The sequence below is a fragment of the Pelodiscus sinensis genome, chromosome 1 (assembly GCF_052426305.1).
Source record: "Pelodiscus sinensis isolate ZL-2025 chromosome 1, ASM5242630v1, whole genome shotgun sequence".
In the NCBI taxonomy this organism is placed as follows: domain Eukaryota; kingdom Metazoa; phylum Chordata; order Testudines; family Trionychidae; genus Pelodiscus; species Pelodiscus sinensis.
The window spans coordinates 90,799,050-90,824,807 of NC_143052.1; the positions used below are offsets into that span (position 1 = coordinate 90,799,050).

Consider the following 25,758-nt stretch of genomic DNA (forward strand, 5'->3'; position numbering starts at 1 on the left):
CCAAGCCAGTATCCCAATCTGTATCCCAAGTAGGGCCTGGGGGCAGGGGAGTGCCCGAAGCCTTTTCCATTCTGCCCCCGCCCTGCGAGCGCATGGCAGGGGCAGAGTGGAGAAGGCTTCGCGCGCTCCCCGCCCCCAGGCTTTAATTGGCCTAGGGGCAGAGGAGCACACAAAGCTTTCTCCCGCCCTGCCAGGAGCATGTGGCGCTTTAAAGGCCAATCAGGGCCTGGGGGTAGGGGAGCTGTGTGAAGCTTCCTTCGCCCTGCAAGTAGCCCACAGCACTTCAAAGCGCCACATGCTCCTCGCAGGGCGGGAGGAGGCTTCCCATGCTCCCCTGCCCCCAGGTCCTGATTGTCTTGAGGGTGGTGAGTGTGCCAAGCCTCTTCCAGGGCATGGGTGCCAATCATGGGCTGGGGTGGGGTAGCCACGCTCCTTCCCAATTAGGCCCTGCCCCTTCTGGGGTGTCCCAGGGCTACTTCAAAAACTTTTGAAGTGGCCCCCAGGCAAAAATTATTGCCCACCCTTGCTCTAAAACAAAGGTGCTAAATATTTGTGAAGAGTGTTCTTGTATTCAGCCATTTGCAACTGCTCCTTCTCATCTGTCGTCCCGGGTCTCTGTGTTGCAATCCAGCAGGCAATCCGGGAACAGATGCAGTGGTTTGTGGAGTGCTGCTCATAGCCTCATCTGAGCAAATTCCCATTGGTGGAAAGTCAGGCATAGAGAATAAGAATAGGCTCACGCCTCCTCAACACCTCCAAGATTTCCATTAACACATCACCAGGAGGAGAGGATCACAGCTAACCAGCCGAGAACCTCTGCTCTGTGATTCGAGAATGGAAGCTGTGCTACTACTGCTGACTGATGGACCTGCTCATTGCTTTCTAGCCGACATACCTTCTTGGTAAACAAATACTCTGTCAGGCCTTCCTGCCCCTTTCCCTCTCCACTTATGACGGTAGTAGAAGCAAGCAGCAGAACTACCTGACCATATGCTTGGCTGTCGGAAGAGCTGTCCTGGCACACACAACATTGCCTCTTGTAGCAAATCCCGCATCTTTGCTGCAGTACAGATGCTGGAGGGGGCTGAAAGTAGTAGCCAACCTTACGTGGTAGAATCTTTCTCCAGTCCCCTCGCATGTAGGGTTGCCAAACCCCACAGATCGCACGCTATTGCCACAAATGGTGTCCGGTTGCAAAAGGTGGCAATCCTACGTCACACTCAGGCTCCAAGGGATTTGGCCATCTGTATCCCGCTCAGATGCCAGGGGAGGCTTGAGAGGCAAAAGTCAATTAGCCAAAACTGAAATTTGATTAGGACCCTGGGATTTGTATCCTTGCTTTTTGCTAGAGTGCCATCAGCTCTTCAGTCACCCCACATGCTCAGGTCTCCATTTCATTATTCTTTCAAAAGATGGCACCTTCAGCAGCACAGCCAAGCCCCACACTGGGGCACAGGGTAGAGAGCAGCATTTCCAACAGCTACCACATTTGCCTTGGTCCCAGCCATCAAGGACCTGGATTTCAGACGTGCTGCATGTCTGTCGATTCCACTGAATCCATGCCAGTTGTGGGTATCCAGCGCCAGTGTTCCCTCTAAGATTGTCCAAGCATGAGTGGAATGAGTTTTGGCTTGTGCACCAATATTGAAGTCATGTGCGCTGGTTTGGATGGGTGCCACCATGGCACCCAATTTATTAACACACACATGTTCCCCGCTGCCGGAGCAGGACCCCCTCACCCCGGCCATGTGGCAGGTCCTGTTCCCGGGCCCAGCTGCCAGAACAAGCTCTGACCCACCCTTGCCACATGAGAGCCCCGGCCACTGAAGCAGGCTTCCCCTCGCCCACAGCAGGTCTTGGCTCCCCACCCTGGCAGCTCCATCACCACACCGTCTTAGCCAGCCCCACCGATGCTGCTGTGCAGCTCTCCAGAGGAGGTGGGCGGGGGAAGAATTTTTTGTGCACAGCCACGCAGGCACGCACATTAGCAGGAACATTGTCCAGCACCTGTCACAAATCCAGCAAATCATTTGTGGGCTCCAAGGCAAGCAGAACCCAAGGTGCTACTGCCACTGAGCATTATCTTCAGACATCTTTACAGCCTATTTCCACCCTAGCTATCGTCTCGCATTCACTATGGAGATATTAACTCCTGCCTCCATGCTTCCAGCCTTCGCTGTCCACATGCTTCATTTTCAAACAGCCACCTCTTTGCTCTTGCATGTACAGCCCCTCAAACATGGGACCAGCACCCCATAAATATCTGCAAGGTAGCCTCACTGACTGCCCATCTTCAGCTCCTACTTAGGAATACTCTTTTGCCATGATGTCTACAAAACACTGGACAACAGGCGACTGGTGAGCTGAGGACACTTTCCATCATGGTGAACAATAGTGTCTCATTGTTTCCTGATTCTCTCTCTCTCTCTCTCCATATATGGAGAGAGAGAGAGAGAGAGAGAGTTAGAGAGTTTGCACATGCTTGTCTGTGAATCCATCCATTTGTTCAAGAACTCCTCCTAAACCAAGGGTGTCCAAACTTTTTTCAAAGAGGGCCAGATTTGATGAAGTGAACATGCGTGAGGGCCGACCATTTTGCCTGACATTCTTTGAACCATTAAAATTAAATGCAAATTAACTATTTTATGCAAAGTTTATTGCAAACGGCATACTTTTCATTTCGTCACATGGATGACCAATCTAAACAGGTGTTAAATCACTCTGCCTTTCATATCTGAAGGCCAGATGAAAAAAAAAAATCCAGGAAGCTGAAATATATGTCAGGAACATTGTAAAGCACATTACATATTATTGGTAATAAAGGTTGTCTGTCAACTTTTAAGTTCAAAAAATATGAACAGGAACATAACACCAAGTATACATGTTGTGTCCAAATATATTTATAACTGATGTAGACCAACTGACATTAACTGAGATTTTACAATGTATTCATCTCAATACATATGGATTCGTTGGGGGCCATAAAAGATAGATATTGCCAAATTACCTGGGGGGCCGTATTAAACCGGAACACGGGCCGCAATTGGCCCGCGGGCCGGATTTTGGACATGCCTGTCCTAAACAGTAAGTGCCAGGACAACACAAAGAGCCTCGAATGGGATTGTTTTCCATAACACAGAAAGGGAAAGCAGGGACATTTATGCTCTGCAATGACCACAGGGGGCAGCGAACACCAGGAACAGAGCAGTCAGCTGAGGCCACAACTCTACGTATTGCTGGCTACTAGTACTAGCCACAGATAAGTAGCTCCCTGTCCTAAACTCCTCACCCCAGCCCTTGTCTGCAGTGCCAGATAGGGAGGGGGAGCCCTACTCCAGGTGACAGGCTGGGGCTAGGCAGTACAGTCCTCCCCCCAGAGGAGACACAGGTCAGGGCCAATTACCGGAGCCCTGCTTCCCCCTCCCCCCCACCCCACCCAGGAAGACACAGGCTGGGCCAAGTAGTGGAGCCCCACCCTTTCTTCCCCACCTCAGAAGACATGGGCTGGGGCCAGCCAGCACAGCTCCCACACCCCACCAGAAGAGCCATGGGCTGGGCAGCAGAGCCCCAGTGCCCCCAAGGAGCCCAGCTCCAAGCCTCATCCTCTCAGAGGAGACATGGGATGGGGAACAGAAACCCAGCTCTACCCCAGGAGGAGTGTGAGCTGGGGCCAGATAGCACAGCCCCAGCCTCCACCCCCTCGAGGAGCTGCCAGATGTGGCCAGGCAGCACAGCCCTGACCTGCCAGAAGGAGCCACCATCTGGGCAGCATGGCCCCGGCTCCCTAGAGAGCCACCATCACAGTGCTGCCTTCATTGCTGTGGGTGGCCCCAGTGAGCCTCCCCAGACCTCCCAATCCCATTCTGAGCTACCCACCCCATGCCCTGAGCCTACCACCCAGTCCCTGCCCTGAGGCCCCCACCCCTGCCCAGAGCAACCCACATCCCAAGCCTCTGCCCTGCCTCCTGCACCCCCTACCCTGAAGGACCCGAGCTATGCTGGTAAATCTTCAGTACATAGACAGAAAGACCCATCATCTCTTTTCTTATATTCAGACTGTAAGTTCTTTGGGATCATCTTTTTTCTTCTGTTTGTACAGCACCAAGAACAATGGAGGCCTGATCCATGATTTGGGCTCCTGGGCGCTACTGAAGAACAAAATGATACCTGAACATTGGTTCCCTGAGCCACTCTTTCTTTGGGAGAGGGAGCAGAGAAGGAGGCAAGATGCAAGCAACAAACCTTTGCTCAAATGCGTGAGAAGCCAGCAAGGATAAGGCAAGGCCAGTGAGTTGCATGTCTTCCCTTGAGAGGTCTGATGGTGTGTAACAGGAGACAGATGGGACAGCTGTGGGGGATGGACCACTAGTCTGATCTAGCATGTCAGCCACGAGGGGCCAGATTTTAGAATGCATTCATGCTTACAGATACAGGTGGTAGGTGCCAATGGGCTTTTCAGAAGCTCCTAAGCAGGTTAGGCCCCTGACTCACACCAATGGGAGTTAGAGGACTAGCCTGATTGGTCATTTTGAAAATCCCACTAGGGCTCTAAATACCTTTGAAAATCTGCCTCTAGATGGCTGAGGCAGGCTGGTGGAGCAACCTGAAAAAACTCAAAGCTATCATTACTACACATGCAAAATAAGACACACCGAGGTGTTTGCGTCGGTCTGAAGGTGATAGCTAGTGGTTGCAGGGCAGGATTTTTGGAACAGACACACACTGTGTTTTTGGAGGAAGATTTGTATTACAAATGCTACAATAACTCATTTAAGCAGGTCACTAGAGAGGATCAAGGGAGTTCTTCTAATTGTATCTCAGCTCCAGTCCATCCTCCAAAATGTAGGAGGTTCTCAACAGCCTCCAAGGCCGCTCCCACCCCAGAGACATCCCCGGCCATGCCCCAATTCAAACAGCTCCTACTGACACATTAACAAGGTACAATGCTTTGGTTTAAAAAATTCCGATTTATTCAAGGAAAAAAATGTTTCCCATTTCAATGCACCTCTGAGGAATAACACACATGTAAACTGGCTCTTCATTTAAAAATAAATGACATTTCCCATCTCTGGCCTTGGAAAACAGTCTGTAGGCAGCAGCCCACAGCATCTCCTGAAAGAATCTCTTATTCCCCACAGAAACTTATCCCCCAGCAAGAACAATCTGGGGCTGTGCGATTTGATCAGCGACGGAAAGTACATCAGAACCAAACCTGGAGAGAGTCACGTTCTTGTGCTCAGGACAGCACGAGGCTGGCAGCACTGGCTGGAGCCAGGCAAATGCTGCACAAGTGATTCATGCATAGCTCTGCCACGGGCCATCTATCTGACCTGCAGTATCCCCTGCTGCTGCAGGCCTGCCACCTCACAGAAAGCCTCCACGCAACATGGCTCACGTACCAGCATCCACTGGGGACTTGGATGAGATCCCTCCAGCTCGTTTAACTGGCAGCCAGCTCTGCATTTGGACGAGAGCATTCACTACACTGAGCCCAAGGCCAGATCACTAACCTTTACCTTACTGATGACAGTTAAAATGAGCTTCAGTCAGAAACCAGCTTCTTTTACATTTTTTAAAAATGGGGCTGAACGGAATAGCTGAATGTGCAAAAGAAAAGGCTTGTTCCTCTGAGCCAGTAAGGCAGCAGGTCAGTAATAGTGCAGTCCCAATGCCTCCGAGTGGTTGATTAAATCTACCGTCAGCTGCTTGGGCCCAGGGAAAGAAACCATTTTTGACAGAACACACATGATCAGCCGCTCTGCTTCTTCCCAGTGTTTATGTAGTCGCTGGGCATCCTACCCCAATGAGCTAGTAGGCTGGTATTTCATTTTAACGCAGCAAAATAAAGGTCATTAAAACAATCCACAACCCAAAGCACTAGGTGAATTTAGTGAGACTAAAAGTGCCAAATGGACACCCATGGAGCCTGAGGTCCCCCCTTTAGCCACAAAACAACTACAGAAAGGCAGGCATAGCACAGGCCTCACATCCCCCAAATCCCCAGCAAGTGGAATCCCCCAGGAGGAAGGTTGGGAATAAGAGTTCTGCCTCCACAGCTTACTCAATCCTTGGTCTTTTTGCAAGGGGTTTCAAAAGGGTTTTCCATGGAGTGCCAGAGGCCATGGTGGTTACCCATTTGCCAGGAGCTGAGCCGAGACCTGAAACCCACTAGATCAGCTCTCATAAGTCACCAGCTTAAGACGACTTGGGGTTGGGTTTTTTTTGGCAGTTCAGACAGTCTTTACTCCAGACCCTTTGCTGGGAGGGCTTACAGCAGGGGTACTCAAACTGGGGGTCATGAGGTTATTACGTGGGAGGGGGTGCAAAGTGTAAGCCTCCACCCCAAACCTTGCTTCACCGCCAGCATTTATAAGAAGGGCTAAATATGAAAAAAGGGTTTGTAATTTAGGAGAGGAGATTGCACTCAGACGCTTGCTGTGGAAGGGGTCACCCAAACAAAAGGCTGAGAACCCTGCCTTACCCTGACATTAGCCTCTCTGCAGCACACTCAGTCTTGTCCTTGCAAGCATAGCAGTTCCCTTCTCCTCCCATCCCCACAGCAGCCTGAGAAAGCTCCCTCTACATCGGTGGATGGGGGGTTACCCCTGTTGGCTGTCTCTCATCCATGACAGCCAAGGGTCTGTTTAGAGGCTTTAATATTATGAGTTGAGTTTTTTTTTTTTAAACAATAAGACACTGACGGACCAATGGACACATTCCACCGAGGGACACCCATGTGATTATATACTTCACCGACTATAACTCTCTTTGCTGTATGGATGCTGTGCCCGAGACCACGTATTCTCTGAAGCTTCAAAAACTCACCCACCTTAATCTGGGACAAAGCTGGTTATGTACGTTATGTATCTTGTGAACTGTGTAACCAATACTTGTAACTCCCACAAGCCCAGCTTGGCCCCAGATGTACAGAGCCTTCCTTTTTAGCTTGTAGCAGGTGTGCTTTATTTCAAACAGTGGCTTTAATAAAATTTTTCAAATTTTTTTAATAAAAAGTCATCAAGAAAGGAGAAATCTGATTGGTGGATGGAGGGTCCAACAATGCAGGATTTGGTACAAGAGGCAGAAGAGGGACTAGCTGGTCAAGTGAACCATACACAAGCACTATTAGCTTTGGAGCCGCTGAGTTACACCTCCTACCCCTCGTTTCCAGGGGAAGGGAGTGTGTTAATACCAGACATGCTGCTGAAGGTTCCCAAGGCCTGTGAGTCTCTGGTCTAACCACACAGCCTACCATGCATTCCCTCTGTCCGGTATAACTATGCAGCTTCCAACACAGTCCTGCTCAGTACTGCATTGTGGCTCCAGGGGAGCAGATGCCCCTCTAATCCCTCTTGCCTCCGTGCAGTCTCACTGTCAGCATCAGCCAAGCCCTACAGTGCATGCACCCCTGACCTACTGGACTCTCTGTATGCCAGTATCTATGGAGAGCTCTCCCATGGGGTTTGTGTCCAGTCCCCTCTCCAGCTTCAATCCAGTCCTTGTCTGACATCACAGAAAAAAGGAAAACAAAAGCCACTAAACAAATGAAAGGTGACCCACCCGGCCTCCTCCCGAGGCTGTGGAGGGAGTAGGACACTCTGCTTCCGGCCACGGCATCTCCCGCCAGCAGGGCTCTCAGCGATGAGGCAGGTGCCAGCGTTATAACTCCGACTGGGAGCGCGAGATGCGGGGCCCCTTGCGGATCTCCTTCCGTTTCTCCTCTTTCTTTCTCCGTTTCTCTTCCTCACGCAGGGCCTTCTGGAACGTGTCTGCACTGGGGAAAAACTGAGCGCCCACAGACGAGCTCCGCTCAGCCCACCGCACGGGTACAGGCAGGGAAAGCGCACCCAGTGCCTCCGAGCTCTCAACAGGCCGTAGGGTTAATTAACCCTCTTAAAGGGAGGGAGGGGGAGAGTCTCCCCTCCCTTACGCCTGTTGTAGCCTTATTGGCATCACTGGAGTTACTTCTGGGTGAGCGCGTGATCCAAAGTCACTTGAATCAATGGGCAAATTCTTGCTGACTCCACGGGCTTTGGAACAGGGGCAAATCAGAACCCTTCACTTCAGTGAGGCAAGCGCGACTGCCCCCATCTTACCCAAGGGGACGTTCGGGAATAGAGAGATGAAGCGACTTGCGCAGGGCTGTCCTACAAACTTGGAGTCTCCTTGCTACGTGGACCCATGGAAGGGGCACCCAAATCTTAGGAGGCGGGGCCAAATGTGGACCTTCAGTGAGGAGAGAGGTGGGTTTGCAAGGGCAGCAAAGCTCCCAGGCAGGGGGGTGGCTCCTTGCCTCGCTGCTATGTGAGCACCCAATCCGGGCATGGCACCAGGCTCTGAGAAGAGCTGTCTCTAAAAGGAGAGATGGGCCCCAACATGGCACCTTTAAGGGCAAACGGGGAGATAAACAGCAGCATGTATGGAGCTGCTTTTCCCAAACTGCTGTGCAGTTTCCGCATTCAGCAGCAAAAGCGATTCCCTCTCTGGAGCACGGACACTGGAGGGAGGGGTCACCAGCACCGCTCCATGGTCGGGGGCAGGAAGAAGGGCACAATCAGCCTGCCCACCAAAAGGTGCCACAATTACGGACAGCACAACTGGCTTGGAATGAGCTTAAACCCCATCCCAGCCCCAGGCATCAACAGCCCCAAACTTCTGACCTTTTCATTCCCAAACCAGTGCAGGGGATAAAGGCAGAAGAAGAAAGAGGCACAGGGATTGACTTGTGGCTTTGCCCTCTTACCTCGGACTGGTCGGTTTTAAAAGGATTCCGGTAATCTGGAGATTTCTCACTAATTCCCAGCTCCTGAGCCATCTGTGGATCACCAGAACATCAGTGCTTGTGAGCAGCATCTTTGACCCCACTGCTCCCTGTGCTGCCCCAATTCTCTTGTTCCTCCAACTCCATCTCTCCCCCTCTTGATTTACTTCCCTCTGTTCCCTCCACCTCTCCCCCCAGTCCAATAGCTCTGCCTTCAGGAGTCAGGATAATTAAGCGCAGAGCCTTACCAGTCCGAGCACTTGGGCATGAGGTCCCTGGTCAAACACGCCCGTCTGGTTGCAGAAGCTGATGCCCCAGCGGACCAGGTTGTTCCAGTTGGAGTTGCGGTCAAAGTAGTGGTGGACGATTTTGGGGAAGCGCAGCACCACATCTCCAAAGAAAGCCGTGTTCTCCACCACGTGGGAATAGGCTAGGGGGCAGAGTCACAGTGGCAGTCAGCAGGGGGCTTGCTGTACATGCCTCTGGCAAAGAGCAGACCCATCTACAGTTCTCTTCCTTCTGCATATAAGCCAGCAGCCATTGCCTTCCAGCCAGGAAGCTCTCAGCCTACCTGCTGCCCGCAGGGTCAGACCAGGGGGGAAGCCCCCTCCTCTCAAGCTGCCACGAGGACTGCAGGGCAGTCCCAGTTTAAGTGGAGACATGCAGGATGCGCCCTCAAACACAGCAAGCCAGGGTATCGAATAGTGACTGAAAGTTTCTCATTGTCTAGGTCTGCACTGGTCGGCAAACACCCCAAGGAGGGGCGCCCCGGCTGGGTCTGGATCAGCAGGCGCTAATAAGCACAGCACAAGGCTGCGCTTTCCTGCTGACAGAAATGCCGGCTGGAAGAGCCCCAACACGCAACATCTTCTCCACCTGCCTCAGACCTGCCCAGCACAGGATTGTTCCCTAGACTATCAACTCCCAGGGGCCTCAGCTAGATTAGTTTAAAATAACTCAAGCAATGTGGCCAACAACACTCGTTCCCAATGGGAGACTACTCTCCTGGACAACAGGCCTAGATGTTAGGAAGTGGGATGCTATACTCAGCCCAACTTTTCCCTTGGTCCATTTCTTGCTTTTAAGACAGAGACATAAACCCCTTTCTGCCTGCCGTCTTTCTGCCAGCAGGTACGTTAGAAGGCTTGCTTAGTTCCCACCCTCACCTCCTTTGCTACCATCTAGCCAAATTCTTAAAGACAATTCAGTCTTTCCAGAGGGGTAAATTCATCTCTTGGATATAGGTCTATGTATCTCTCTTTGGGCGAGAGTGGTCTGCTCATCTTAGTTGTCCTCATAAATCAACCCTCTAGCCATCATAGATACTCGCCCATAGGCTGAGGACAGGGAAAAATATAACTCTCCCCAAATTCCATCCTTGAAGTGATTTTCTCCTCTGAAACCATTACTGGCCATTAATGCCTTTGAGAGAGAGTAACTGACAGATGTTCTTGTGTTCCTCAATCACATAAGGGCCCTCAATCTTCATGCATCAGGTCATAAACTAATCATTGGGTGAAGTCAGGAAGAAATGTTTTCCTCCACGTGTTGTATAGCATTAAACAAAAACAATGCAGTATGGGAGGTTTTATGCCTGACACCAGACTAGATGACCCCATCAATTTTATGGTCTCCAGTATCCTCCTCGTTCAGCACACTGTACAGAACTCCAGGTGCTCTCTTGTCATCAGCCATGCAAGGAAATAGCCAGATTCTGTTCTGCTTCACAGATCACTGGCAGAGTCACCCGGCTCCACTCCTCTCCCAGGATCTTCCAGATGCTGGCAACAATGATGCAGAAAGCAGGAGCAAGAGCCACGTGGATGAGAAAGGGTTCTAGCTGGGACTGACCATTGAGGCTGTAATGGTTTCATTGGGGACCATGAGATCGTCTAGTCAGACCTCCCACATAAGACTCGCCACTGAATATCCCGAGTTACCCCTGCACCGAGCCCATCTGAGAAGCCCATTGGAAGTGGAAACTGGGACTAAAAGGAGAGGAAGTCCTACCATCTTTTAGCTTCTCATCGTGAGGGAAGGGCCCATCTGGAGGCACATCTGCAGCTATAAGAACCGCCCGGGAGTCCTCCAGCACCTACACATTCAGAAAGCGAACTCAGTGAATCCATCTGCCTCTCCAATCCCATCGGTCTGCTGCCTGCCTCATGTGTCCTGCCAGCTCCAGCCTCCTCTCACTTTTTGTTGCTGTAGCAGCTCAGGAGTACAGTCTGCCCCGACTTTCACACCCTGTTATAAAATGGAGCCCCACCCACTTACACCCCATAGTGACCGTGGGTTCACCGCTCACTCTCATCACTCCTCCACTGCCCCCTTTCCCTCCCTCCCGTCGCACAGTCCCATTGTGATGTTCCATGAGCCCTGCCTGCTCAGCCACTGGCTGGGAACAACACCCACTGGTGGGAGGGCTCTCACAGGGCACCCAGCAGCACCCGCTGCCCCGGAGGAGGGACAGGCTCACTTTGAAAAGCCCTTTGAGCATGATGTCGATGATTTTATATTGTTGGTTCACGTCATTGAGCTCAATCAAGTTTTTCAGCGCGTTCATCTGGTCCTTGCGCTTCACCTCAAACAGCTTCTTATCTGCAGCTCCGTCAAGGATCACACGCACTGCCCAGACTGCTCTGCCTCCTGACAGCATCACAGCCTCCAATATCGGGGCCTCAGAGCTTAAGTCTGGGATGAGCCTGCCAGCCTGAGCGTGCACACTTGTGTTGTTGGGGCTCCCATTACTGTGCTCACAATAGCTGTGCAGAACCTCCCCTCCAACCTCCCCCATGCTCGAAAGGTAGACCAGCAACATCCCTAAAGCATCTACACTGCAATTTTTATCTCACTAGCACAAGCCCTGCTGGCACTTGCTTGTGAACCTGGACTGGGAGGCTCACTCCCAAAGGAACTATAGATGCGAAGTCCCCCCCGCAAAGTCTCCCAAAGACAGGCCACCTCTCCCCCTTTCCCAGGACTAGACTCAGACCCACAATCTATTTTTATAGGCTTGCAACATTTCTCCTTCCCACAACTCCAGACTCAACCATTCCCAGCAGAGAGGTGCTGATCCAGGCAGCGCTCCAGAAAAGACATCACCCAGGCTGGTACAATCATTTATGGGACCTCCACAGTGTCTAGGGCATGGCGTGAGTGACTGAGTCTACCTGCTTCAACAGCTCAGAGATGGGAAACAGGAGCAGGCTCTGCACAACCCTGTAATGCAGACATCTGCCCACAGGCCCCTCAGGACATTTAATAAGCACTAAGAATTCATACTGAGCTTTACATTTACAACATGCTGCCAGCCTGGGAACAGCTATTCTGAACTAATGTAAATTCCCAACCTCTCCTGCAGTACGCAGGGAGCTCTGGGCATCCTACAATGCCAGTCTGATTAACTCTTCACCAGGGGAGGCTGGTACAGACAGGAAGGATCCGTGTCAGCTGCTGCTGCTCCGTATGAATGATAAATACGTAAGAGACCTAGACCAAACTGAGTGAAACCATGTGCAAAGAAACCCCTCGCCAACAGCAGCAGTGTCAGGCCGCCATTGCGAGGGAGCCCCATGCAGGTTTAGTATAACTTGGTTAAAGATTTAAACTAAGCGTCACTTCTACAAGGCAATTATTTAGACTGGTTCCCTAAGGGTACGTCTAGACTATACCTCTGTCGACAGAGAGATGTAGTTTAGGCACATCAAAATTGCTAATGAAGCAGGGATTTAAATATCCTGCCCTTCATTAGCATAAACATGCCCACCGCTTTTTTTCTAAACGGAGCTTTTTCGGGGAGGGGGGAGAGAACACCCAGCAGTCTAGATGGGGATCTGTCGAAAAATAAACCCTTTTTTGAAAGATCCTGTAAACCTCAGTTTTGAGGAATACAGGATCTTTCGAAAAAGGGTTTATTTTTCAACAGATCCCTGTCACTGCCCTTTTTTTTTTTTTCTTCCGAAAAAGCTCTGTTTAGAAAAAAAAGCAGTGGCCATGTTTATGCTAATGAAGCAGATATTTCAATAACTGCTTCACTAGCAATTTCGACATGCCTATTCTACATCTCTCTGTTGACAGAGAGGTGTAGTCTAGACATACCCTGAGTGTTGGCTTAAAGGGCAGCGCTCCAGACTGTCACACTCCAATGCAATCCCCCCAAGTTGAGAGAAGTAAGGTCTAGGTCCTCAGCAGTGGATGCTGGCATAGCTCCATGGAAGCCTATGCAGCAACTCCAAGCTACACCAGCGCATGATCTGGCTAAAAAGTTCAGTCACTTGACTTGCTGAAGAAGTCATCGATAGCAACTGGGTGGTGGCTGCTGATTGGTAAGAGGGTTTTCCGGCTGATCTCAAACACCTGTAGGGAATAGGACCTTTTGGCTTCTATCCCAGGCCCTTGGAAGATTTTGGTTTATTTTTGGAGAATTTATATGGATTAACAAAGGACAACTCCGGATTATTTCTGCAAGAATCTCACTGTATATTTGGAAGGAGAGAGAGAAAGGCCTGGGGGCGGGGGAGCGCATGAAGTCTCCTCCCACCGTGCCAGGAGCATGCGGCACTTCAAAGCGGAGGAAACTTTGTGCGCTTCCCCCATCCCCAAGCCTTAATTGGTCTGGGGGTAGGGGAGTGGCAGGGCCTCCATGGACAGGATCAACCCGCTTGGCGGGCCAGGCCTTTTTGCCCACCCCTGCTCTAGAATATAGTCTGTGCCTAATCTTCCCCTATGCCAACCAATGATAAAAGAATGAGGCAAAATGGGTCTTATATAAGCAAACCACTGAGTCTAAACAAATCCTCCCTGCAGAAGGGCAAAGAAATGGCAGCTCAGCAGTTCTGATGCAATCACATAAATCAGAGACAGAAATGAGCTAGAAATAAGGGCATCTTGTTCATTGCCTGTGGGCTGGCTAGTGCAGGATTCTTCTTTGCAAGGCCTCTTCTTAGCCCAGCTCTACCTGGCTCACTTGATGGGGATTCCACCATTTCCCTTGTGGACTGTAAAGAAATAGAGCCCAATAGTCAGGCTGCATTTTCCTTCCTTTGCTTTTATGTCATTATCCGTTATTATAACCTCGAGGCTCCCTCAGTAACTCCTCTCCCTCTATGGTGTTCAATCCACCTCATACCTTCAGATGCTCTTGTGCTCCCCACGGTTTCCCTCACCTCACACCCCAAGCAGAGGCCTGGAGAGAAGGATACAGATTTCCAAGCCAGAGTCTAGGCTCTGTTTCTCTGTGTCTGAAGAGCTGCTCCTGGACAAAATCAGCATGAAGAAAAAGCTGCAGACCCAGAGCAGATCCATTTCTGAAGTCCTGGAGCAGAATAAAAACAACAACAAACTCTCCATGAGCTGGGTAAGATGAACAAACAAATCTCCCCCCACATCCCACACGGCCCTCCGACATCACAGGCCAGAGAGCATCCCAGGACAGATGATAGGAGCCTCTTAAACATGAACCTCTCTCTCAACAGTCTTGAGTCCATTTCCTTTTCCCCTCCCCACTGCATAACAGGTGCATCAATAGGGGAAGGCAGGGCTGCCACTTCCTCTTACATCCCATAATCACTGGCAGAAGCAGGCTTGTGGACAAGATCCATCAGAAGCCTAAAACTGCTCAGCGCAAGGGACAGGGATGTCAGACTAGACGGGGCTGTGCTCTGATCCAGTTCAGCCAATCTGGTTGCACCCTCTGCAGTCTGAACTCTGTTTAACCTGCTCTTCCCACTTGGATGGATGCCTTTAGCATCCATGTTCTATGCTACTGCCTAACCTCACTCTCTCAAGAACTTCTGAACTTCCAGCCTGAACAGCTCTATTTTTCCTGCCTTGGCATTAGCTCCTTGCCTGTACTAGCTATGTGGCTCAGTTAGGGTTGCCCTTTTAACTGCCTGTGCAGGGTTGGAGGGTAGGAGGCACAATACAAAATTACAACTCAAAGAGGGAGAGGGGACTCAGCTCAAAAAAGTTTTAAAAACTGCTTTGGGAGCCGAGAGAGGGACAGCTTGAGGCTGCATTCAGGCAGGGGGAGCTCAGGGAGCCAAGAGGACGACAGCTCGGGGTTGCGTGCAGTGAGGCATGTGGCTCAAAGTGCAGGAAGGAGGTAGCTAGGAGCTTTGTGCAGAGAGGCATGTGGTCAAGGTGCAGGGAGAGTAGCAGCCGCAGCTAGGTGTGTGGGGGGGGGAGGGCATGCCTTGCTGTGGTGGCTGGTCTCTGAGGCTCTGCCAATGCTGGTGCTGGGACCCCTCACACAAGAGGCTCTTACAGCTCCCTGAGAAGTCAAAAGGGGGCTGGGAGCAGAGGATCAGCAGGAAATGGGAAACACCACAGCTGCCAAAGCAGCAGCTGCCCCACACTGCCCAGCTCCAGCTTCCTGCCTCCAGCATGGCTAGCCTTTGGGAGAGGAGCTGTGTGTGAGAGGGCATGTAGAGCTGCCCCGGGACTGCCCCACTCTGAATAAGGCACTGCAATTTGGGAGGGCAATGTCCCCACAACCTCCCCCAACTTTGCCCATGGGCTTCCGACTTCAGCTGCGCCGGGATTGCCGGAGCTTGTGGTTTTAGTCACTCGGGGCTCCACCTTTAAGATTGGCAGCTTCTGGCTTCAACCCCATGAGGGGAGCACTGGGACTCAAGGCTTCAGCCATGTCCCCTGCAAGCTTCCTGTAACAGCTCGTGGGTCCCTGATTGTGATCCATTGCACTAGTGTGCGTGGTAAGTCAAGACAGGGATGGCAGGGTCCAAATAACAGAACTCGCTCTGCCTGGGGGGTCCAACTCCTGAACAAGAAAGAGAACGCCACCCCTTGAAGTACAAGGGGCACTGCCTGGAGTCCTAGATTTACACTAATCCCTCATCAGGTGAGGGATCAGAGAGAAGTCAAGGAGGGTAAGAGAGGACCACATGACTTCTAGGCGGACATGTGCCTTCTCCACATCATTGGTTCTCAAACTTTTTGGCCCGCAGCTCACCCTGCTCAATGCAGACCTTTCTGTGGACCTCCAGCCAATCACCCATGATGACAAAATGAGTGTGTGGAGGGGGGATGTGGGGTCTCGGCAGGAGGAGGATGCATGAGGGTGCAGGGTCTGAGCATGAGGAGGATTGGGGCACTTACATGGCTCCATGCACCTCGCCACTGCCAGGAACACCCCCCCACCCCACACACACACACACTCCCATTGGCTGTGATTCCAGCCAATGGGAGCAGCAGGAAAAACCTCCAGTCAAGCGATTTCCTGGGCTGTATTCCCCCAGCCAGGCAGCAGAGAAGTGCATGGAGCTGCTTCCTCCCGCCATGAGCTGGATCTGGTCTACAAGGCTTCAGGCTGCCCCCACCCAGCAGCAGGAAGCCGGTGTTGACAATCCAACCTCACGGGGGGAGGAGCCCATGGGGCTGGAACACCACTGCGGGAGGGGGAGAAGCCCTGAGACCCACCTGCAAACAGCTGCAGACCACTAGCGGTCCAGGAACTACACTCTGAGAGCCATTGCTCTCCAGGCACACACTGCTTGGCACAAATCAGAGGGTAGCTAAGGCCTAAAATAAAAACAGTCCCTGGTTACACAGGCATTGGGATCGAAAACACTCTCTTCTTATCCAGGGAAGAGACCACAAGTAATAACATTACTTATGGAGAGCAGCAGAGCTATCTACACATCACCTGCCCCCTCCAGGGCAACATCTGACAGGACTAAACTTTTTATTGCAATGTAACAATCACTGTGAGTCAGTTCTTTCCAAAAAGGAAATTTAGCCAACTGAGAGAGCGGATCTGCAAATCCCAGAACATGAATCATCAGAGAAACTTCTCTCCCGAAGAAGTCTGAGTCCCACCACGCCAAACTACCAGGCTCAGGGACACTGAGCACAGCAAAAGGGAGAATTACAGAGCAGAGAGACAGAAGGCTGCAATCAAATGCATGCTTTTTGCTGTATTTGAGGCCTCTATGGCCAAGGGCAGCACCCACTGGAGCTAAAGTAGCCATGTGAGTGGGGCCAGTATTATAAAACGTAAGGTACTTTTTCCACAAACTCTGAGAATGTCACGGGCCTGCTCCAGTTTAGGAGCTGAACTGAGCAAAGGCTGCAAGGGGAAATATCCTGCTCCCAGTGAAAAACAGACACACTGCTTTAGGCACAATGCACACCAAAGAGCCTGGTCCTTATGAAAAACTGACAAAGATGATCAATGCTATGGACTCAAACAGAGGGGTTGCAGAGCCTCCTGCACATGACAGCAAGGGCCAGAGCAGAGCTGGGGTAAGCAGATGCAAATTCCACAAAGCCAAAGACAACTGCTCAGTCTCTAGGATTCTCCGTAAGGGTTCTAGAGGAAAAGGAACAGTCTCTGGACTGAAAGATCAGCAGCTGTCGTTTGGGATCCAGACCTGTTTGTGCACGACTCTCTGTGTGTCCTTAACCATCATCCTCCTCTGCTCCCATATGATGCTCCAGCCACAAGGAGCGGACTGACCACTGCTGGGATGTCAGAAGGATTTAGGGAAAATGTTTGTGGCAGCTGGAGTCAGCTGGTCAGTCCATTGGGAGCTCCCAGACCAAACTGCCAACAGCTCTCTGGAAAGGAGATGGGAGGAATTCCTGCCTGTAACTGCCTTGTTCTGCTGCCCACAGGGCTGTTGCTGGGCCCTCGTCCTCCTGCTGCTGAGAAATCCTGGTCAGAGCCTGTGGCGACCACTTTCTCCAAAGCCACAGACTCCTTTTAAGTGAGGCACAGAATAAAGAGAGACTGGCTGGCTGAAGGGAGGACAGGGAAGTATCGAGTGTGCAGTAGTCCCTCCCTCTCCCCGGGGATATGGAGAGCCATGAGTGAAGGGGTGCAGAATCAACTGATGGCCAGCACCATCGGGGAGAGAGGTAGGCAGATGCAGAGCTAGGTAACAGGAGCTGATGGGGACTGGGAGCAACTCATCAGCTATCTGCAGGAAGAAACAAAGGCGGAAGAGAAGCAGAGAGTCAGAGGCCAAATTGCCCTGCCTCATCTCACTGGTCCATCTGTAACAGGAGGCTAGTGGGGACACATTGCACAGTTACAGTTCACACTGAGGTGATTCCACCAGCTCAGCTTATGACGGTTCAATTCTCCTATGAAAATGAGACTGCAAAGAATCCAGATCTCCCCAGACTAGATCCTCCAGATCAGCATGAATGGGCCAGGACTAGGGAGCATGGCACGGGCCACAGGAGAGATACTTGTTTGAGTAGGTTCTAATCCTGCTGATCCTCTTGCAGAGACCTTCATTTCAGCTGCCCAGAGAAACACAATGGCATGAGAGACTCACAGGAGTAAGAGCATTTGGGCAGGTCTCTCCACTGCAAAACATAACTGTCTCTGAACATGGCTGTCGGCCATCAGATTTACTGACCCAAAGCTGAACTTGTCTACATGATTTCAGCATCAGGACAGCTAACAAGATTGCTGACAACCATGCTGAGACAGTTACATTTCATAGCAGGGACCAGCCCTTGGAGAAGCTGATGAAAGCTTGAGCTGTTTGTTGCCCTTAACAAGAAAGTGAGCAATACTGCCATTTGCCAACAGGTCTTCTTGCTCCCAATGGACTTCTAACCTTTAACGCTACCACATAAAGAGCTTTTGTTTAAAGAACACCAGTCCTATAAGTTTGATGGCTTAAGTCTTTGTGTTTCTAATCTAACACACTCCATTAAATCTTTCTAACTGCCATGTGCAGACACTTTTGTCTGGTCTGTACTGGGAATTATAACTGGTTCTAAAATTGCTTCACTAAATTGACGTTAAACCCAGACATTTCCACAAAGTAAAAACTTTGTTATGAGCCAAATAAGGAGAGGAAGATTTTAATCAGAAAAATGTTAATGATACAGGCAGTCCCCGACTTACGTCGGATCCGCACTTACGAACGGGGCTTTCTCGCCCCGGAGGTCGAGGTGGCGGATTGCTACCTGCGAGCTCCGGGGCAAGAAAGCCCCGTTCGTAAGCTGCTCCGGTGCCCCTGGTCTGCTGGAGACCGTCTCCAGCAGACCAGGGGCACCGGGAGGGTTCCCGCGCTTCTGAGGCTTTGCCAGAGCAAAGCCTCAGAAGCGCGGGAACCCGCCCGCTGCTGCCGCTTGAGTCCCGGTGCCTGTGGTCTGCTGGGGATGGTCCCCAGCAGACCACAGGCACCGGGACTGAAGCCGCAGCCGCGGGGGGGGGGGGGGTCCCGCGCCTCTGAGACTTTGCCAGAGCAAAGCCTCAGAGGCGCGGCACCCCGCTGCCGCTGCTGCTCTGCTCCCCGTGTCCCTGGTCTGCTGGGGGGGGGCGCGGATAGTGTGCCCCCCCCAGCAGACCAGGCTTTTGTTTTGGACCCTGGAGCAGAGCAGCTGGGGCGCTGCGGATTGGTCCTGCAGCACCCGCTCTGAGCACTACTGGACCAACCCGGCAGCACCCCAGCTGTTCTGCCCCAGGTCCTGATTCAGCCGCTGCTGGTCAGTTTCAGCAGTGGCTGAATCAGGACGCCTGGGGCAGAGCAGCTGGGGTGCTGCTGGGTTGCTCCAGTAGTGCCGAGGAGCGGTGCTACTGGAGCAACCCAGTAGCACCCCAGCTGCTCTGCCCCAGGCGTCCCCAAGTCAGCCGCTGCTGAAACTGACCAGCGCTGACTACAGGAAGCCCGAGGCAGAGTTGCTGTGCCCCAGGCTTCCTGGAATCAGCGCTCATCAGTTTCAGCAGCAGCTGACTTGGGGAAGCTTGGGGTTCTTAAGTTGAATCTGTATGTAAGTCAGAACTGGCGGTCAGTTTCAGCAGCGGCTGAATCTGGACGCCAGTTCCGACTTACATACAGATTCAACTTAAGAACAAACCTACAGTCCCTATCTTGTACGTAACCCGGGGACTGCCTGTAATTGGAATTGACACTCAAGGAAGAAGGCCATATTCATTAAAAACTTGACCTGGTTTAGAGGGAAGTAAAGGCAGCAATAATTTAAAAAGTAGACAACAAATGGAAGAAAAAGGAAGTTGCATAGTCATTAATATAAATCAGAAGCTAGGAACTGTAGCAAATTAATAGGGGAAGCAAAGGAACACAAGGAGAAACCTACATAGAATTGAGGAAAATAAAGAATTTTTAAAAGTATATTAGGAACAGAAAGAACTCTAATAAACGCTATTGGTCTATTACTACATGGAAATGGTAGCATTATTAACAACACCACAGAAAAGGGAGAACTGTTAAATAAATATTTCTGCTTTATATTTGGGAAAAAGGAGATAATATAATCTCACCATGGTGATAGCACTCTTCCCTTTCCACTGGTATCTCAGGAGGATTTTAAACAACAGTTATTAAAAGTAGACATTTTTATATTAGCAGATTCAGATACCTTGCATCCAAAAGTTTTAAAAGAGCTGGCTGAGAACCTCACTGGACTGTTAATGTTGATTTTTCCAAAAAGCCTTGGAATACTAGGGAAGTTCCAGAAGACTGAAAGAAAGCTAATGTGCCAATATTTTAAAAGGGTAAATAGGATGACCCAATTATTGGCATGTCATTCTGACATTGATTCCAGGCAAGATCACGAGGATACAAAACTCAAACAATTAAAAGAGAGTAATAATATTAATGCTAATCAACATAGGTTTATGGACAATAAAGCTTATCAAGCTAAGTTTGGTTGATAAAGATTAAGAGTGTTGATATAATATTTAGACTTGTATAATATCTTTGACTAGGTACTGTATGGCATTTTGAAGAAAAACTAGAATATAAAATTAACATGGCAGACATCACATGGATTAAAATCTAGCTTTAAACAAGGACTCGTCATTGATCAGGTGTGTTTCTGTAAGGGTCTTTCAGGGATCAGTTCTTGGCTCTATGCTATTTAACATTTTTATGAGAGACCTGAAAGAAAACATAAAATCACTGTGGTCAACATTTGCAGAGAACACACACACACACAAAAATCAAGGGAATGGTAAATAATGAAGAGGAAAGGTCACTGATACAGTGTGATCTGGTTTACTTGGTAAGCTGACCACAATCAAACAAACATTTTAATACGGCTAAATCCAAATGTACACATCTAGGATCAAAGACTGTAGGCTATATTGACAAGACAGGGACTATTCTGGGAAGCAATTACTCTGAAAAAGATTTGGGGGCTGATGGCAGATAATCACCTGAACATGAGCTCCCAGTGTGATTCTGTGGCCCAAAAGGCTAATGCAATCCCCCAAGATGCAGAAACAGGGGAATCTTGATTTGGAATACAGAGGTTATTTCACCTCTGTATTTGGCACTGCTGTGACTGCTGCTAGAATACTCTGTCTAGTTCTAGTGCCCATTATTAAAAAAGGATGTTGATAAACTCAAGAGGTTTTTGAGAAGAGCCACAGGATTGATTAGAGGATTGGAAAAATGTCTTACAGTGACAGACTCAAGAAGCTTGAGCTACTTAGTTTAAGAAAGAGCAGGTTAAGGGATGACTTGATTACAATCTAGTACCTACATAGGTAAAATATTTAATTATGGGCTCTTCTGGCCAGCAGAGAAAAGTATAACATGATCCAGTGGCTAGAAGCCAAAGTGACACAAATTCAAGCTGGAAATAGATGTACATTTTAAACAGTGAGAGTAATTAAACATTGGGACAATTTACCAAAGGTTGTGATAGATTCTTTATCACTATCATTTTAAATGAAGAATGGATGCTTGTCTAAAACATTTGTTCTACAAATTGTTTTGGAGCAATGTTATGACCCATTTTATACTTGAGATCAGACTAGATGATCACAAGTGGTCTCTTCTGGCCTTGAAATCTATGGAGATGTTTTGTAGACTAGGATCCAAGTGATCTGGACCATTTGTACAGAGCTATCATCTTCAGCAGGCATTGAAAATGCTTTAGGCCACCTGGCGCATGATTCACACCGCAATTCCAAGCTGCTTTAAACTCATCTTGGGTGACTTGCTAAATGGGTTTCAAATGGGTTAGAATTCAGAGGGAACATTTCCCACCCCAGATCAGGCCACTGGGTTACAGAGCTTGGGGTGGAAATGTTCAGGTAATACTCTTCAATGTTTTCTCTAGGAAAATACTACCATAGGAAGTTGGAATCTTTACACGAGTCTTAAGGGACTAGACTGAGAGGGAGAAATTTGAGTACACATTCCCCTCCTCCCACTGAAACAATCTCTGCTGAGGCACAGTTGCTGCTCCAAGCTTAGAAAGAGAAGGCTGGGAAGCAAAGGCCTATAATGTTGCAGATGGGAAGCATTTGCTTTAATATTCTCTGCCAGATCAGTCCATCTGATTTAGCACCCTGTATGGATACAAAATGTGTATCCACATCTGCATCTGTATCTGCAAAAATGAGCCATAGATATCCACATCCACATATGTGGATACCTACGGATTTAAAGCGGATTTTCAGGGCTCTAATCTGGCCAGTTAAGCAGAAAGCCCATTTGTCTGGACTTGTAGTTTGAATCTCCCAATTTAGATGTTGTGTTTAAAAAGACAGTGTGAACAGCTTGGCTTTGTGAATGGTTAACATTTTCATTCAACTGGAGGAGGTAGCAAGCTTTCCATAGTCTCCTGCAGTAACTCAAAATCTACAGTTTAGGCTCGAGTGCATGAGAAGAAAATCAGTAATCTGCCTACATATTCCAGGATTCCTGTCACTTTGGTATCTGAGCTCCTCACAAGCAGTTAGGGATTTATTCTCACAACAAAACAAAACACACACACAAAAGCATCAGTGGAAACTTCTTTTCATTTGAACAGTTAAAGATATTATTAGTAACACAGGTATTGAATATTTAAATACAATGACCTCAGGGATCCCTTAAAATGCAGATTAGATTAAATATTCTGAGGCAGATCATCACATGGTGCTAATAAGTATAGCTCCTACTGAAGTCAATGGAGCCACTATGATTTACTCCAGCTAGAGATTTGGCTCCACCATATTTAATTTTAGTGGCTTGTGTTCACTTGAGGGAAATCAGCAGCACCTTGAAAGGCTCATGGATGGCATGGGAAGAATCATGGGGCTTCCTTTTAAGCACAGAGGGAGCCAGTCTTTATCACACAGGGTGGTAATGGTGTGGAAATTGGATTAGCTTTCATTTCCCCAGCAGCTTTCTGAAAAACCCAGCCATCTGATTGTCCTCCACACATCAATTACAGAACAGCAAGCATCACACAAGTAGGACATAATTCTGTCAGAATACAGGCTGTGAAAAATCTTGAAAGTTATTTCTGTCCTTTTTAAGAACTGCTTTTTAATAACTAGAATAGGAGAATGGGAGGAAAGCAAGGCCATAAAGTCAAGGGGAAAAGGAAATGAAACCACGATATGACAGAGAGCAGCCACCCTTTAAGGAACATGCATACTCCTTGTAGTTGCTATCCAACATGCAGATAGCATGAGGCTAGATGCTGTGGGTGTGGGTGGGTGTGAAGGAGAGATCCAAGTATAGAAAAATTCAGTATTTGACAATAACAGAATCTTTTTTAAAATGACATTGGACAAAGGTAAAAGAAAATTCTCTCCCCCAAGCATGTCAGAGAGATTATCTATTGGGTTACACTGCACAGTAACTGCAGGAGAGGTCAAAGTGATTTACAAAAATTAATTTAAGCATCACAAACAACTCCTGTGAATTCCAGCTTTTTATGGGGCATTCAGCAGGGATCATCTGTTGAAATCTGGTAAGTGTATCCTATACCAGAGGCCAAAAGTGCCATGGACCAAGAGGAGGAGAGTGGGGAAGCGGGGAATAAGGTCTGGTGGCTTTCAGTCCCTCATGTCTTTTTCTTCCCCTAACTTAACCCTGAGAGATGCTGAGAAGCAGACCTTCAGAGGGAGGTGTATGAAGTTAGGAACAAGCTTCCTCTTTTGTGGTATAATGATGCATGATGGGGAGTTTAAGCCTTCCTCTGAAACATCTAAATTTGGCTGCTACCAGAGACACAGAATAGATCAGTAAGGTCATTAGAATGATTTAGTATCACAATCCTTCCCTAGTTATTAACAGGATGTCTTTTTTTTTTGCACACGACCTATCAGGCTAACACCTAGTCAGAAAGTTTCCTCTTAGACAGGAAAATAAGTAGCAGGTATCAGCTAGATTCCTCAGTTAAATATTGGTAGTAATATGAGCAAGAAACTGAAGGGCAACTTGGATCTATGCAGTGCTTAATTTGCACCAGAGTTTGCCCCGGCTGAGCCACAGCACTTCTAAGCTTGGGAGTTCAAAGGCCTGGCACCTCTGGCCTTGCCCCATCAGTTAAAGTAAAAAAAAAAAAAAATCTTGAGCCCATGAACCTAATTGCTTAAGCCCCTGCACATCTTTCATTACAAATGAAGTACCAGATCCTTGTCCAGCTCTGCCTACAACTCATGGCCTGCATGACTATGGAGAGGGAAGAGAGGCACCCAATTTACCTGTGCTGAAATTTACCCATCTGTAAAATGGGTATAACAACATACTTGCCTCACAAGGTGTTGTGCGCTGGTCTATGGATGGCACTCTGAGATACCTCAATGAAAGACGCTCCAGGCCACATGGGGAATACCATCCAACCCGGTTATTTACTTGCATTTTAATAGCTTGAGCTCCAAATACCTCGGGCTCACCACACCTTGCAGTACTTAGCTCAGTGCCCTGGGCACAGCTGTGGCCCGCCTGACTTTAAGCTACCAGCATTTCCCCACAACCCTCTTTTAGCCCCCCCCGAAGAACAGCCCCGGAGGTCCCGCTGCGGCTGGACCAGGAACCGGCTCCCGCTCCTTCCAGCGCAGGCTGCGCGGTGGCCTGTGGACCCGGGGGGAAGGGGACACGCTGCGGCGCCAGCAGAGCCGGGGGGGGGGGGGCAGCCCAGCGCCAGAAAGTCACGTTCAAGTCGCCACCTGCCCCCGAGAGCGCGAGGAGCCTTCCCGGCGCTGGCGCCCCCCGCTGCGCCCGTGGAGCTCGCCCCGCGCCCGGCACGTGCAGGCAGCGCCCCCCCGGGACCCGGCTCCGCGCGCGGGGCCAGCAGCGCCGCCCGCCCCCGGCCCGCGCTCACCTGCCGCCGGGGGGTCCAGCCTGCGGGCAGCCGCTCACCGGCAGCGGGCTGTCACGCCGCGCCTCCTCCGCGCCGAGCCGTCCAGCATGCACCGCTCGCGATGTCACTTCCTGAGCTCGCTGCAGGGGCCGCCGAGGTTGCTCCCGGGACACAGGAGGCACCGCGGGAGGGAGCCAGACGCCGCGCAGCGAGGAGAGCAAGCGGGGGTCTAAGGGGGATCGAACTCCGGAACTGGGGGTCCGTGCTCAGGCCAGACTGAGACCCAGCCCAGCCCCCGAGAGGTTTCTCCCACCTGTGCTTAAACGCCTTCGACCTCCTTTGGGAGCCTAGGCCAGAGCTTAGTTCTCCTGGGAGTTTTTCCTAATATCTACAGCTAGCCCCGCTTCTTGTCCTACCTGCGGGCACATGCAGAGCAGGGGGTCATGGTCATGGTCCTCTGGAGCAGCCCTTCAGATATTTGAAGACTGACCAGGTTCCTTCTCAGTTGCCTTCCACAGAGCGAAACATGGCCATTTTATCAACCTTTCGCTGCAGGGCAGGTTTGCTAAACCTTTTGTTACTTCTGGTGCTCTCCCGTTTATCCACATCTTTCCTAGAGCATGATGCCCAGACTCAGCCACAATTCTCCAGGTGAAGCCTCAGAACCAGTGTGTGAAGCAGGGTAATTACTTCCAGTGTTTCACTTACAACATTCCTGTTAAAACACCCCAGGAATAATAACTGTTAGGGTTACCATATGTGAACTTTCAAAAAAGAGGACACTCCTGAGAGGAAATGTATCTGTATCTACCACTTCATGTTGCATTAATATGACACACGCCCCCTCAGGAGTGTCCTCTTTTTTGAAAGTTCACATATAGGGTTACCAGGTAGCTTCAGAAAAAAATACCGGACACACTTGATGGGCGGGGGGGGGAGCTGATAAGGAGGGGGAGAGAGAA

At 49.9% G+C, this 25,758-nt stretch overlaps 1 protein-coding gene across 3 annotated transcripts; it reads right to left on the reverse strand.

Moving 5' to 3' along the window:
- Positions 1 to 4,947: 4,947 nt before the first annotated feature.
- Positions 4,948 to 24,970, reverse strand: CCDC134 (coiled-coil domain containing 134). 3 transcript variants are annotated; one of them, XM_075935970.2, is made up of 8 exons: positions 24,818 to 24,891; positions 16,202 to 16,303; positions 13,966 to 14,078; positions 11,241 to 11,362; positions 10,772 to 10,856; positions 9,010 to 9,191; positions 8,744 to 8,815; positions 4,948 to 7,785 (listed from the first exon to the last, which is right to left on the reverse strand). In XM_075935970.2, exons 3-8 carry the CDS (start codon positions 14,066 to 14,068, stop codon positions 7,660 to 7,662), a joined length of 690 nt encoding a protein of 229 aa, XP_075792085.1. In that variant the 5' UTR covers positions 14,069 to 14,078; positions 16,202 to 16,303; positions 24,818 to 24,891; the 3' UTR covers positions 4,948 to 7,659. The 3 variants fall into 3 exon arrangements, with proteins under 3 accessions (XP_075792085.1, XP_075792078.1, XP_075792092.1); XM_075935963.2 differs by lacking the exon at positions 16,202 to 16,303 and having other exon boundaries at positions 24,818 to 24,970; XM_075935977.2 differs by lacking the exons at positions 16,202 to 16,303; positions 24,818 to 24,891 and adding an exon at positions 24,247 to 24,375.
- Between the last annotated feature and the right edge of the window lie 788 nt (positions 24,971 to 25,758).